The 16,240-nt window shown below is 36.9% G+C and overlaps 1 protein-coding gene across 3 annotated transcripts in view; it reads left to right on the forward strand.

Moving 5' to 3' along the window:
• The window catches only part of HORMAD2 (HORMA domain containing 2), a 95,132-nt gene that overhangs the window by 1,302 nt on the left and 77,590 nt on the right, over positions 1–16,240 (forward strand). For all 3 annotated transcript variants that reach the window (XM_013063481.2, XM_013063480.2, XM_004766456.3), the window contains exons 2-3: positions 7,187–7,274; positions 13,871–14,012. In XM_013063481.2, coding sequence (XP_012918935.1) covers positions 7,224–7,274; positions 13,871–14,012 — 193 coding nt within the window. In that variant the 5' untranslated portion in view covers positions 7,187–7,223. The remainder of the gene's footprint in view (positions 1–7,186; positions 7,275–13,870; positions 14,013–16,240) is intronic.

Consider the following 16,240-nt stretch of genomic DNA (forward strand, 5'->3'; position numbering starts at 1 on the left):
CCGACCTGTGTTCAAATGTGCAGCGCCTGGGACGGGATGTGCAGTACACGGTGCACTTGGCTGGTGAAAACGGAGATAAAGCACGGTTCTTGCCCCTACAGGAGTTTTTTATTTAATCAGGCTGAGTCTAATTTCTCCCCAACTGATGATCAATCTCTTGATATGTGAGCAGTATTTTACATCTTTGCAATACTACACGGTGCCTGGCACATAGTAGTCACCCAGTAAATGTTGAATGAATGAATAATTGAAGTAGCCCGAAGAAGATATTAAAAAACCAAAAGAGCATGAACAAATATCCAGTTAATATAGTGGAAACCATTTTCTCTGAGTGAGTGTGGAAAGGGGGAATTAGAGCCAAATGCGATTTGTTAAAATGGTGAATAATAACTTACAGAAGCAAACTCTGTGAAGCCTCTGAGTAACTGGGTGACCTCTGACAAACCAATTTCTTTTGCTAGACTTCACTTTCCTCTTCTTTATAGTTTTATATTTTACATTTAAATCCATGACCCATTTTGAATTAATATTTGTATATAGTGTGAGAATTAGGTTGAGAGTTTGTTTTGGTTTTTGGGTGTTTTGTTTTGTTTTGGCCTATGGATGTACTGTTGCCCCAGTACTATTTGTTGAAAAGGCTATCCTTCCTCCACTAAATTGACTTTCCTTTTCTCTAAAATGAAGGGATTGGATTATCTATTTCTCCTTTCCCTTCCAAGTCTATGACGCTGAGCCCATTTATGTCAAAATGTACTTTCTTTGTGTAAAGCTGTCCTTTGTATCAGGCAAGAAAGGTCACCTAGTTGCATTTTAGAATCCAGCAGTTAGATATTGTTCATTTGATAGAAGGGAGATTTTCTTGTTAAAAAAGTGGTGTTGGATGGGATGCCTGGGTGGCTCAGTGGGTTGGGCCTCTGCCTTCAGCTCGGGTCATGACTGGGATCGAGCCCCACATTGGGCTCTCTGCTCCGCAGAGAACCTGCTTCCTCCTCTCTCCCTGCCTGCCTCTCTGCCTACTTGAGAGCTGTCAAATAAATAAATAAAATCTTAAAAAAAAAGGTGGTGTTGGAAGATTGGGGAAGATGTGTGAGGAGCATTAGAAAATCAACTATTACTGTCTTTGTGCAAACATAATAAAACTGGTTTTTGCTTCACTCAGAATGGCCAAAGGCAGGGGGCAGGGAATGGCTTAGGCTTTAATATGCTGGACAATAGCTGGTTAATCTTTATCTGAATCTTGGATTCACACGTATCAGGGTAAAAGAGTAAGCAATTGTATCACCATTATAAATAGGGCAGTTGAGATGTAGGTCAAGAGGTAAACCTAGCATGAGTCTTTATCTGAGAAAGCACAGAAATCTTACCTCCTTCTTCAAATCATAATTCTTGTCACAGAGTGGACATATCAAGTACTAAAGTGAATGATTATTGTTGCCCTGTGAAGTTTCAGATGTTTGTGGGTCAAATATGCAAACAAATACATATAAGTGAAAGACAGTTGAAAGTTAGAGTTCTGCTCTTAAAATCCATAAATATGAAATCTCTCCCAAGCCTTTAGATAATGAGTTAGAAAAAGGTGATAAAAAAAACATCAGAGTTATTCTCTGAGAGTACATGATCTGTAGTGTCATACCTCCTGGGGCTGTCAGCTTGTGAGCTTTCAAAACTAAACAGGAGTTTGTACTTGAATAGGAAACTTCCACAAAACAACTGCTCAAAGAGAAAAAAACAGTAGCAACAGAATAATTAGAGGTTGAAAAGAGCCTGTCTATTTAAAAAAAATTATTTAGATATGTTTTGCTATTCTAAAGCAAGCTCATTCTAGAACAACAGAAAAAGACACTACTGTGTTTAGAAATAAGCAAGCAAGCTCCACAACTAGGAAGACACTGGTAGTGCATCATTTTAAAAGGAATGAAACAAAAAAGGAATTTCATTTTAGGGAGTCATTATAGAAAACCCCTAAGTTGTGAGTCAAAGTTTCTTGAATTTTATTCTCAGTTCTACCACTAAGTTTTTGACCCTGAGTAAGTCAGTTGACTTCTCTGGACCTTGATTTCCTCATCTAGAAAATTAGATGTTTGTATTAGATGACATTTAAAGCTCCTTCTATCTCTAATAATTTGTAATTCTTTTCTAGATACTTAATACTTCCTTGTTCTTGTATTAACTCTCTATTGAGAGTTAATACAAATATTTATTGAGCATCTATTTTGTTCCAATACTGTGATGGTGCTGAGGATTCAAGAATGAGCTGAACCAGACATAAAAGGTCATACATTACATGATTCCATTTATGTGAAATGTTCAGAATAGGCAAATCCATAGAGATAAAATGTAGATCAGTGGTTGCAAGGGGGCAGGGGAGGGGGAGTAGGAAGTGATTGGTAATGGGCGTGGGGCTTCTTTTTGGGATAAGAAAAATCTTTTGGAATTAGTAGTGATGGTTGCAAAACTATGAATATACTAAAACTCACTAAATTGTACCTTTAAAAAAAAACACAAAAAATAAAGAAGGACCTAGACAGACACAACTTTACCCTCATGTTAGCTCACAGACAGGGTGGGATGGATGTATAAATGCAACCATGATAGTGAATATGTTACAATGGGCACATAACCCAACTTGGTGGTGGTGGTGAGTAAGGAAATAGTTCCTTGAGAACACTATACTCCATATCTAGGAGATAAGTAGGAATTGAGAATGAAGGAGAAGGTTTTGGGTGGAAGGATTATTGCAAAAACCTGAAAGCTGGAGAGAATATGGTTTAGGGTAACGAATGTTGATAAGAAAAACTGATGCATTAAAGTGTAAGGGAAAATGGTTAGAGATGTGCCTAGGGAGGCATGATGAGCCAGATCTTGAAGCCACCTTAAGGAGTTTGAATTTTATCCTGAGGGCAGTGGGAAGCCATTAAAGAATTTCAGGCTACAGAGTTACATAATCAAGTTTGCAATTTAAAAAGAAAACTCTGGCTGCAATACAAAGGACAGACTGGAGAAGGGCAGAATCAGTGACCAGCAGACTGGTAGCAAAAGATGAGTCTAATCTCATCTAAAGCAGAGATAACAACAACTTGTGTAAAGTGAGGAAAGGACACATTTGATAAATATTAAGAAGACTAGATGTGTAAGTGAGGCAAAGTCAGGGTTGAGTCATAGTTTTTAGGCTTGAGAAATTAGGTATTTGATGATGTTATTTGCAGGAGACATTGAGCTAGGGAAAAGGAATAGGTTTTGGGAGAAAAGAATTGACATTTAGATGTGTTGGGAACATCAAAGTGGAACTGTCTCGTAGAGGTACAGATCTCTAACTCCCCAGAAAGACCTGGGCTTCTGACATTTAAGAATCATTAAAATGAAAAAAAACCATTAGAATGGATATAGTAATTGAAACAATGAAAATGTATTTATTCATCCAGGGAGGGCGTGTTTAGAAGTAGGAAGATGAAGGGAAAAAAAAAAAAAAGGAGCTCCTAGTACAGAGCCCTGAACACCAAACACTCAAAAATGTGCAGGGGAAAAAGTGTGAAGTAGAGAATGAGAAAGAACAACTAGAAGGCCAGTAGAAAACTAGGAGTTCAAATACTAACGTAAGATTTTAAAAAATAAATATGCTTTGTTACTTATAATGAAAATATTTGTCAGACAGTGTTTCAAGTGCCCCATAAGTCTAAGACTAAGTAAGTCCTCACAACAACCCAATGAAGCAGGTACTAGGATCGTCCTTATTTTACAGATGGGGACACGGGGGCACACAATTTGCCCAAGATGAAATGGCAAGTTAATTGCAGACTGAAATTTGGCTGTAGGCAGTGTGGCTCCAGAAGAGTGTGTATACTTAACCATTAGGCTATGTATGCACTCCAGATGAATACATGCCCTCATAAACACTGTAAGAGCCCTGAGAAGTTGGATTTATTGTCTCTATTTTGCAAAAAGGAAACTGAGATCCAGAATGATTGGGTGACTTAACTAAGTCACAGAGCTACTCGGTAGTTGAGCAGAATATGGGCCTACGTTCCTTAACCCCAAAGCCTCTTTCTACTATATTATACTACTGGTTATTTCTCTCTTCATACACACATATATGTATATAAACTTTAACTTTACTCATTTTATGAATATTAATTTCTTAGGTATTTACCAAATGCTAATAGGGACTAGCTTTGAATTCTTTCTCAAAAGCAAGTGCCATGGCGGGGCTGGGTGGCTTAGAGGGTTAAGCCCCTGCGTTCCGCTCAGGTCATGGTCTCAGGGTCCTGGGATTGAGTCAGGATCCTGGGATTGAGCTCCGCATCAGGCTCTCTGCTCAACAGGGAGCCTGCTTTCCCCTCTCTCTCTGCCTGCCTCTCTACTTGTGATCTCTCTCTCTGTGTCAAATAAATAAATAAAATATTTAAAACAAAACAACAGCAGTAACAACAAAAGCAAGTGCCCTGATTGCCTTGGAGTTTTCAATGATAGTATCAGTTTAATCCAGATTATCTGTACATTCTAGTATAGATGTAATAATGCATTATGTTCTATTTGAATGATGCTTTTTTCAGGGCTTGGTTCTGTCTCTCTTTTTTAAAGATTTTATTTATTTGACAGAGAGGGAAGAGCACAGAAGAAAAGTGAGAAGCAGACTCCCTGCTGAGCAGAGAGTCTGGCCCTGGCTGAGGGCTCGATCCCAGGATCCTGGGATCATGACTTGAGCAGAAGGCAGACACTCAAACCACTTTGCACCCAGGCACCCTAGGGCTTGATTCTCTAAAAATGCCACCAGAATGTTTTATGACCAGAGAAAAATAATTTTAAGTTTATTTATTTGAGTAATCAATATACCCAATGTGGGACTTGAACTCACAACCCCAAGATCAAGAACTGCATGCTCTACTGACTGAGCTAGCCAGATACCCCCATAGAGAAATTAAAAAAAAAAAAAAATCAATGTAGTGGGGCCCCTAAGTGGCTCAGTTGGTTAAGAGTCTGACTTGTTAGCTCAGCTCAGGTCTTGATCTCAGAGTTTTAAGTTCAAGCCCTGCATTGAGCTCCACACTGGGCATGGAGACTACTTAAAAAAAAAAAAAATCAATGTAGAAATCTATTTAAAAATTCTTCTTATTATTATTTATTGTCTCTAAGGCTAATAACTACCCCAGTAGGGGGCATTTATATGGTTTAAGGGGCCAGAACTAGAGCTTAAACTATTGTAGTTACTTATTTTGCTCATTTTATTACTTGAAGTTGCAAGGGAAACAGTTTCTGTGTTGAGTTAGATTTGAAGGTTATACATAGAAATGAAGGTCATATTCTGAAGTCAACAAAAGATACCTTGGAATTTTTAAGGACTAAAGGACTATTAAGTGGTTTTCAGTGTCCTGTAAGATATTGTAAAAGAGTGTCCCCTAGTGTTGCTCTGAAGAAATTGAGAGAAATTAAGTAGTACTTGTTAATAATCTCTAACACCATCTTGTGGCAGCATCCTCAAATAATTCTGCCTTCTTTTATTTGCAAAATCATCCAGAATCTATACACCAAAAAGGTCACAGGCTATCCTGCGAGATCCAGAATGGAATTACTTTAGATGGGTTATTTTACAAATATATTGGTCAGAACTACACAAAATCTTGAAAAGAAGCCACAGTATAAATTAAATTAAGGTCTTTGAAAAGAAAAAGGGAAATTTGCTGCTGCTTTTTTTAATGGTAGTGAAGCAATAAAAGTGAACTGGATGGATTTTTTTTATAACTTAAAATAGAACTTTGTTCTGTTTGTTTATCTTTATTTTTGTTTAAGATTTTATTTATTTGATGGAGAGAGACACAGTGAGAGAGAGAACACAAGCAGGGGGAATGGCAGAGGGAGAAGCAGGCTTCTGCAATGCAGGGAGCTTGATGCAGGGCCCCTGGAATCATGACCTGAGCTGAAGCCAGACACTTAATTAACAACTGAGCCACGCAGGTGCCCCTATTTATTTATTTTTTTTTTACTAAACTCTACCCCTAATGTGGGGCTTGAACCCATGACCCCAAGATCAAGAGTCACATGCTCCACCAACTGCACCAGCCAGGTCCCCCAAAATTAGATGTATTTTTAACATTAATATTTTTATTGTGTTAAAATGCACTTAAAATTCACTACCTCACCCATTCTCAAGTATACGATTCAGTGGTACTGAGTGCATTCATGGTGTTATGCAACCATTACCACTATCCATTCCTAGAAAATTTTTGTCATCCTGAACAGAAACTCTGTGCCTTTTAAACATCCAATTCCTTCTACCCTCCAGCTCTTTGTAACCTCTATTCTTTCTGTCTCTATGAAGTTGACTACTTTAGGTACTTCTACCTCATAAAAGTGAAATCATGCAGTTATTTGTCCTTCTGTGTCTGGCTCATTTCATTTAGCATAATGTTTTCAAGTTTTATGCATGTTATAGCATGCCATCAGAATGTTGTTCCTCGTTAAGGCTTGTATATATCATTGTACATACCACATTAAAAAAAAAAACATTTAACTGTTGATGGACATTTGGGTTGTTTCCACCTATTAGATATTTTAAATGATACTGCTGTGAACATTGGTGTACAAGTATCTGTTTGAATCCCTGCTTTCAGTTCTTTTGGTTTATACCTGGAAGTGGAATTGCTGATTAATATGGTAATTCTGTTTAACTTTCTGAGGAACTGCCATACTGTTTTTTAAGGCAGCTGTATGATTCCCACCAGTGCAGAAGGGTTCCAATTTCTCTACATCCTCACCAACATAGCCACCCTAATGGTATAAAGTATAAATCTTAACATTTGAGTTACCTTTGAAAACCAATTACCCGTAAAGTTAATTCAAGAAATGTTTTTGAGCCTCTGCTAAATACAGAGCACAGTTGGACTCTAAGAGAATAACAATGATGAGTATAATACATTGTTAAATTTGTAGGTGATTTACAATTTATTTTTTCTTCCCAAATGTATGTGGGAACAGGCAAATCAACCTAAATTCTCACTGGGTGGTTGAAAAAACTAATCCAGAGCCCTTATGCTAAGTTCATAGAAAATGGGTAGGAGAGATAAAAATGTTCATTAAACTAATTTTCCAAAGAATACAGTCAAATGCTAATTATATGTAGGTCTTCTTTGGAAAATTCACAAAAAGCATTATGTTAGGCAAAGTCTCTAATTTTTCTTTTCACCCCCCACAGGTTTGACCTATCAAAAGAATCCTGATACATTATTACAATGGCCACTGCTCAGCTCTCTCACTCTATCAAAATTCACAAAGCATCTAAGGTAATTACTAAGAATTAAAAGAAAATCAATGGCTATTTAGTAATTTAGTTCAGAATCATGACTTTAATCTTTGGTGTTTTTTTAAAACAGCAGTTTTATCAGTTAATTGGCACATAATATTTTGTCAGAGTATGTCTATATTTTAACTGTGTAATGGGCTGAGAATGTTCAAGAAATTAGGATACATTTCTACAAAGTAACTGGGTGCTTATTTCATGTTTATATGTTTAGATTTTCTAGAGTGAAAGAAGTCAGAAACAAAAAAGATGTTTAAAGAGAATTTTTTTTTGTTAGACATTTACTCTGAAGCAGTTAGGAAATTTCTGATAGGTACTATGATATAATTATAAGAACTGAGGAGAGAATATAGAGAGGAACTTGGAGGCTGGGACCTTGGGGTAACATGCCAAAGCCAAGGAACCTTTCTGGGTTCACAAGGGCGGGTTTAACTTACCCCAAGACATTCATTAATGAATCATGCATTTATTAATCGAGAGCTCAATATTATATAATATATGTATTTACATATATGTGTGTGTGTCTATATATATAATATGGTGTTATTCTCTGAGAGAATAAAAAAGTCTTTATCTTCTAGAAGTTTAGAATCTGACAGGGGAATTATGATTTAGAGGAGTTAAGCCAATTTACAAAGCAGTATGTGTATTACTTATATGTGAAAAAGAGTAAAGCAATACAAGTAATAGGAATTTAGAGATTTTGTATAGACTTAAATGGTTTGTGAATTACTCATCAAGGAAATGTGACTGAAGGTGGACTTTGAATAATATAAAGGATTTGAGTAGAGAAGAGAGAAGAAAATTCTATGAGGAAAACCTACCAATGTGCCTTGGCTCAAAATGAAAAATGAACATGGCATATTTTAGAAAATAATGAAGAATTCATCCTTATTGGAGTTGAGAGACCTCATGTTAGACAGAAGTAGGAAATAAAGTTGAATGGGAACTTTGGGTACAAATTAATATGGATCTTAAAAGCCAAGTTAAGGAATTTATGCTTTATTCTTCAGTCAGTAGACAGTGGGTTTGATCAGTAAAGTGAATAAAACAATTGTTTTAGGAATATTAAGCAGTAGCAAAAAAGGGACAAGATTAAGGTTGAAGGAGAATTAGGGCAGAGAGAAAGCCATCATTTTTCTGACTCAAATTCAGTATACTCACTGGATTCCTGATCCCATTTGGTTTCCTAAGTGGCTTCCTTCCTAGGGGGAGATGCTGAACTGGGTATACGAATTGCAATCAGTTTGGCAGTTATTTTTCTCACTGTAAATTAACAAATTGAGTTTTTGATGTAAACAGATCTTTGTAGTTTGGGTTGTATGAACTACTTTTCCCAGGAAATTTTAAGTGACTGTATGATTTTGCTATTTAATATTTAAAACAAGAATAACAATTATAGAAGCTAACATTTATTCAGCACTTACCCTGTACTGGGCCCTATGCCAAGGGCTTTATATTATTATTTCAATTAAACCTCACATTAAGGAGGAAACTGAAGTGCAAAGAAGTAAAGTTAACTGGTCTTAGGTGGTGTAACTGGACAGCTAAGCAGTCAAACATCACTTACGTCATTAGTTCACTAACTTGTTAAAATAATTTATAATAGGGGCGCTTGGGTGGCTCAGTGGGTTAAAGCCTTTGCCTTCTGCTCAGGTCATGATCTCAGGGTCCTGGGATCAAGCCCTGCATCGGGCTCTCTGCTCAGCAGGGAGCCTGCTTCCTCCTCTGTCCCTGCCTGCCTCTCTGCCTACTTGTGATCTCTCTCTCTCTCTCTGTCAAATAAATAAATAAAAATTTAAAAAATAATAATAATTTATAATAGTGTTTTCTATTATCAAGTCATAGTATTTTCATGTATTAGACATTTTTTTAAAGATTTTATTTATTTATTTGACAGACAGAGATTACCCACTGAGCCACCCAGGTGCCCCTCATGTATTAGACATTTATAAAAACATCGATAATGACCCTTAAAGCATTAGATCATTGAGCTAAGAAAAAAAAATCTCTGGAGTATAGAGAAATAATAGAACTCTAGAGGGCTTTTTCAGCTATTGATCTTCATTACTACAAATGGCTTTTTAGATCCTATATTAAAAATAAGTGTCTCTATACTTTCAGGTTATTTAATTCTACAAATGGTTATTACTCAAGTAGTATTGCCTCTAACTTTTGGCAAGTTTTCAGTAAGTTACTATATATGCATGCCATGCCAGCTACTTCTCAATTACTCAAAGGAACCGTAATTTCTCAGAATCTGTGAATACAAAAACAATTTTCTGTAAAATTTTAAATGCACACATACACATATGCACACCACATGCACACCTGATGTCCTTCAGCTTCAGTTTTTCTTACTTCTACTTATAGCTTAATATTAATTACTAAAATAATTATTTTACTCACACTCCTGATCAAATCCCCTGACTTTCTACTGATTGCAGAATAAAGCATAAATTCCTTAACCTGACTTTTAAGATCCATACTGATTTGTCTCTAAAGTTCCTTCCATACTGCAAGAGTAATAATTTTATTATGTATTTTTAATACCTGAATATAATATAGTTTGATCATTCATTGCCACTATATGGTATACCAAAGAAGAACAAAGCTTATAGAGCAAAATCTAGCAAAGACTAGAATGTCTTTGGAGTATAGAAGGTTTTTTTGGGGGGTGCCTGGGGGGTTTAGTTGGTTAAGCATCTGACTCAGTTTCAGCTCAGGTCATGATCTCAGGATTGTGAGATTGAGCCCTGTGTCGGGTCTGCTTGAAATTCTCTCTGTGTACACCCCCCAAATAAATGAATCTTAAAAAAAAAAAGTGTTTTTGGGGTACATGACTGTCTCAGCTGGAAGAACATGTGACTCTTGGTCTTGGGGTAATGAGTTCAAGCCCAACACTGGGTATGGAGACTACTTAAATACATTTAAAAAAAAGAAAGAAAAACTTTTGGGTGTTCCTCTTCATCAAAGGCATATTTTTGGGTAGTACCTGCCTCTAAGCAACAGAATTATTAAAACTTCAACAGCTGAAACTGTTTAATATAGTAAAAAGAGCTCTGAATTTGATTAAGATCATCAGAGACGTAACCATCCTGACTTCTGACAGCGTAGAAATAGTAGTTTCACCTACTTTCATATCTTATATAAATGAAGTCAATAGTAGTCACTTGTATCTGGTTTCTTTTATGTATGAAAATCATCAGTATTGTTAAGTATAGTTATAGATCATTCATTCTCATTTCTCTATGGTATTCCGTTGTGGGAATATATTACAATTTGTTTATCCATTCTTTTGTTGATGGACATTAGTAATTTCCATTTTGGGTCCATTATAAATAATAGTGTTATGACTGTTCTTTTGGTGGGGAGATGTATGCATATCTGTCAGGTGTATACCTACGAGTATTTAGCTTTAGTGGATACCATTGAGCAAATTTTCCAAAGAGGTTGTGCTCACTTATTATGCTTCTATAACCAGTGTTTAAAAGTTTGACTGTGGGACGCCTGGGTGGCTTAGTTGGTTGGGCAGCTGCCTTTGGCTCAGGTCATGATCCTGGCGTCCTGGGATCGAGTCCCACATCGGGCTCCTTGTTCGGCAGGGAGCCTGCTTCTCCCTCTGCCTCTGCCTGCCACTCTGTCTGCCTGTGCTCGCTCATGCTCCCTCTCTCTCTCTCTGATAAATAAATAAAATCTTTTAAAAAAAAAGTTTGACTGATTCACATCTTTATCAACATTTGGTATTTTCTGACTTTTTAAAAATTTTAGCCTCTGTGTTAAGTGCATAGTATTATTTCATTCTGGTTTTAATGTGCACATCCTGGTGGCGTTTGAGCACTACTTTGTTTAGGTCAGGGGAGTGACTGAGAGAGGGAGAGAGAGAATCCCAAGCAGGCTCTATACCCAGCACAGAGCCCAACATGGGGCTCAATCTCACAACCCTGAGCTCAGGACCTGAGCTGAAATCAGGAGTCAGATGCTTAATCAGCTGAGCCACACTGGTATCCCATTTGAGCACAATTTATTGGCCATTTGGATATCCTGTTTTGTGAAGTGTCTATTCAAGTCTTTTGTCCCTATTTTTCTTTTTGGTTGTCTTTTTCTTAGTGAATTTTAGGAGCTCTCCATATATCCTAGATATGAGTCCTTTGCAGATGTATGTATTGAGAATATCTTCTCCCATACAAGTTGCCTTTTTGAACAAAAAGTTTAATATAATCTAAGTCATCAATATTTGGAAAATATTTTAAAATTAAAAAGTATTGACACAATACCAGCTGAAGTTCATGAGACATATTTTGTGCTTGGATTAAATAAGAGAGCGAAAAGCAGTCTCAGACTAATTAATTGTGACAAAAATGATCAAATTTTTAATTTGTATACATGTACGTAGTCAATACTAGATATGACAAACAAGTTGAAATGATAACAAGATACAAAACAAACTATCAACAAATACTCTATTTTATTTAGTAGACAATTTTTAAAAAAGATTTTTATATTCATTTTAGAGAGAGAGCAGGGTGATGAGGGGCAGAGGGAGAAGAAGAGAGAATCCCAAGGGGATTCTTGGGGAGCCCGAACCTGAGCCAAAACCAAGAGTTGGACACTCACCTGTCTGTGCCACCCCAGTACCCCTAGATAATTCTTATACACTGAAGTAAAATTCATTCATCTGTCACTGTCTTACAACATTCCTAATATAGCACACTGTTTCTTAGGGCAAACTATCTAGTCATTTAAGAATAACTGTATATGGGTGGGTGGCTCTGTGGGTTAAGCCTCTGCCTTCGGCTCAGGTCATGATCCCAGGGTCCTGGGATCAAGCCCTGCATTGGGCTCTCTGCTCAGCCGGGGAGCCTGCTTCCCCCTCTCTTTCTGCCTGCCTCTCTGTCTACTTGTGATCTCTCTGTCAAATAAATAAATAAAATCTCAAAAAAAAAAAAGAATAACTGTATATATTTTTCAATATATCATACACACACATAAAATTTAGAAGGAAACTACTGTTAATATTGATACATTTTGTGAAAGGCTGACATTTTATAGAACCTTAATATTCTGTTGAACTCTAGCTTAAGCAAAGCACAAAAGTATGGAGATACATGGTGGTAGAATAGTAAATGAACAGTAGTTACATACAACTAGGGTAAGGGACACAGGAGGTGATAGGGAATAGGGGCAGAGGGGTGGGGATGGCAGATGAGGCAGGAGAGTTAGGCAAGGATAAGGCTTTGATAGTTCTCAGTGCCACACTAAGGTACTTGAACTCTATCCTACATGAATACTAGTCATGTCGTAATAATTTTGTATTCTTTAAAGTTGATAATGAGGGGCGCCTGGGTGGCTCAGTGGTTTGGGCTGCTGCCTTCGGCCTGGGTCATGATCTCAGGGTCCTGGGATCGAGCCCCGCATCGGGCTCTCTGCTCCGCAGGAAGCCTGCTTCTCTCTCTCTCTCTCTCTCTCTCTCTGCCTGCCTCTCTGCCTACTTGTGATCTCTGTCTGTCAAATAAATAAATAAAATCATTAAAAAAAATAAAGTTGATAATGATGGCACTATGAAGGACAAAGTGAATGAAAGGAACTGTTGGCAGGAAGATCAGGGTCTGCCGCAGTAATAAAGGGGGGAAGTGAGTATGCCCTGAGTCAAGGCAGTGAGAATGAGAAGGGAAAGGAGAAAATACATTTGAGAACTCCTTTAGAGAGAATTATAGGGTTTAGTGATTAGAAATGGGGTTTGAAATAAAAAGGGAAACCAAAGACAACTCTTCTTCTAGCCTGAATGACTGGCATGGAGGCTGATTCTTCACTCTGACAATGAAATTTGGGATCAAGATGACAGAGATTAACTGAGTTTGAGGGGTCTGCAAAATGGTCTAGGTGTAGGGGTTCACAGAACAGAAACACAGAAGTAGGGCTCAGAACAGCCTGTATAGGCTTTAGCCGAAGCAGTGAGACTAGATGACAATACCCAAGAAGTGAGAACTATGCAAAGAGAAAAGGACCGAAGACAGAATTTAAATGTTTAAATGTCAGAAAAACTGGAAAAAATAAAGAGATTGAGATAGATGTGGAGGGATGGGTAAAAATCAAAAGAAAACAGTGTTATGGCAGCTGAAAGAGAAGAGGGAAAATGTGGGCCAAAGTGTCAAACTGCAGAGAAGTTAGTACAAAGGACAGGAGAGGTCAATGATAGGATATACTTGATGACTTTGGAGAGAATAGTATAAAATGCAGGTTACAAAAGGCAGATTGCTTTGCATTCTGAGGAATGTGTGAAAGGGAAGGAGATTATGTAATCTTAGTAAAACTCCAATTTTGCTTCAAACCCGTGGATCATTGTGAAATAAATTATACTAGTCTTGAATTATCTGGGTAACTCTCCCTGCCTTTCTGCTCTGCCTTGTCTGTGGAGATCAAATTGAATGCCATTTTCAAAGCCCTGTTTCCTTTTGATTACCTATAAAGGTATCAGATTTGAAGTCTTAAAAAATCTTCCCATCATTATCTGTGGTAATGGCATGATGGCTGAATATATTAAAGAATAACTAATCTTTTTCATCTTTTTCCCCCCAGGAAACCGTTTTTCCATCCCAAATCACTAATGAGCATGAGTCATTGATAATGGTGAAGAAACTTTTCGCTACTTCTATCTCATGTATAACATATCTAAGAGGCCTGTTTCCGGAGAGCTCTTACGGAGAACGCCATTTGGATGGTAAAGTTTAACTATTTACCTTGCCTGTTGTAGCCTTTTCCTCTACTTGGCAGGAGTAAACCTTTCAGTTCTCACGGTGTGCTAATTCCAGTTCATGGATTGTTCATCAAGACCAATTTGCTAATTCATTTTCCATTTTAATTTCAGTATGTTTAGTGGTTTTACTTATAGGAATCATTAGTTCCTGGCTAGATACCAAATGGCAGATTGAGAAGAAAAATCTGTATAGACAAGCCCAGTAATTTTAAACCATACCTATAAAAGCAACAGCTGGGTCAAAATCTATTTGGGTGCTATAGATGTGCTATTTTGTGCCTCAATTGAATTTGTTCTTTGAGGTTTACTTTTGCATTGAGGCAATTTGATGGAGCCAGGTGAAAAACTCTTCTTTCTGTTAACACATATAAATATGCTGGAAGAACAGTATATTTATGCCAAGCCCATTTGTTGATTAGCATTGATAGAAAATTGCTATTCTAATCAGCACTTTTCTTTTCTCAATTGCCAGGTCTTTACTCCCTTTTATTTCTGCATCTTAAACTGATGATCTCATTTCCTTATATTACAAGCACTTTTTGGCTCCTTTCCTTGTCTTGGATTGAAAGATAAAAATGTACCTAGCACTCCTCAATTTTTTAGAATCGTATTATTAGCTTAAAGAGCTGGATTGTGATAACAATTCAGAAAATCTTGTTTTGTCACTAAAATGGGAACTGTCATTTGGGATAATAAATGGAGAGAGCTATAAGTTTCCTTGTAAGATCTCACTTTTCAAGATCTAACTTTACTTTAAATTCCTCACATCTGTATTTAATGATATACCTTGGCCTCATTCCAATTGTATTTTCTTAACATTTTGTCCTCTCTACTAGCTAGCATCAGTGAAGTGCATGTGTGCATGTGTACAAGAGCATGACATTTGCAATCATGACAATTTCATTTGTGTCATGTCTTCTTTTGGTTTATAGAATATAAATCTGTAATAGTGAATATGGTTGCATTTCTCCTTGTTTGGAACAGAATTGGGAAAAACTGGAAAAAGACACGTTTGGGGTAATTAATTAAGGGTTTATTGTGTGCCAATCACTACCCTAGACATGGGGGATGGATGTTAAAAAACAAAATTCAACCGAGTACATTTGAGGATCTAATTGGTTCTATTCAGTGATTCACAAAAAGTGTAGCATCCAATCTAGCAAATAGAAAGGAGCTCTGAGGAGCAGTACAAATTGTTAGACTGTTAGACTGTTATAGGCAGAAATAGGGCAGGACAAGGAAGTCACTAGTGAGAGAAAGGTTTATGTCAGGCAAGGTCACCTTCCATGCAGAGGGAAGGGTAGGGGTCTACCATGCAGATTACTTCACAAGTATTCATCAGGAAATTCCAGACTGACTGGTTAAAGGTTACATTCCTGCAATTACGTTTTGGTTTGCTTCTCCTCATTGGAGGCAAGTGACTCCATTTTAGGCTCCCTTGCTCTTTCCTTCTTCCTTCCCTCCTTCCTTCCTTGTTCCTTCCTTTCTTTCAACAGAGTTGAAATATTATTATTATTTAGAGCTTTATTTTTTGTGGTAGTTTTCGTAGAAGTTGTATGTCTCCCTCTCAGTTCTTAAAGTAACATACATCATAAAAATGCTCAGTATTCCTATATTACTCTCTTCTAGAAATCTCTAAGTATTATACCAATACCAGCATGGAGTAATTTTCATGTACCTCAATAGAGTTAGAGGGAGCATCAATTTTAGGAAAACAGTAAGAAAAGGTGAAGTGACATGCAAAGTCATAAATGAATCAGGGATTGATTTTGGACTGATGTAGTCAAAACTTTTAATATAATTTTCCTATTCTTCTCTACCTATAGTAAAGTAGTTGAATTTCAGATGGAAATTAATATTGGAGAATAATCCCATGGGAAAATTTTTCATCTTTATTTTCATTTAGGGGAGACAAATATGAGAGAACTGACTTGAGATCGAGGTACATGTTTTAAATTGGAGATGGTCTCAGTAGTCCCTTATGATTACTTGGAATTCAACAGAAGCGAAGAAGTGACACAAATTGTGCTGCATTGTAGAAGGGGCGACTACTAGACTATAATCAGAATTGGAACTAAGCTAGTTTTCAACATAGGACTTATTTTGAAAGTAGATATTTAGAGATTCAAAATGTTTTTATAAGCTATAAAACTAAGTTATATAAATAAAATAGTTAAAGGAAATACCCTTTT

Source organism: Mustela putorius, unplaced genomic scaffold, assembly GCF_011764305.1.
Source record: "Mustela putorius furo isolate JIRA1106 unplaced genomic scaffold, ASM1176430v1.1 tig00000081_pilon_pilon_pilon, whole genome shotgun sequence".
Lineage (NCBI taxonomy): Eukaryota > Metazoa > Chordata > Mammalia > Carnivora > Mustelidae > Mustela > Mustela putorius.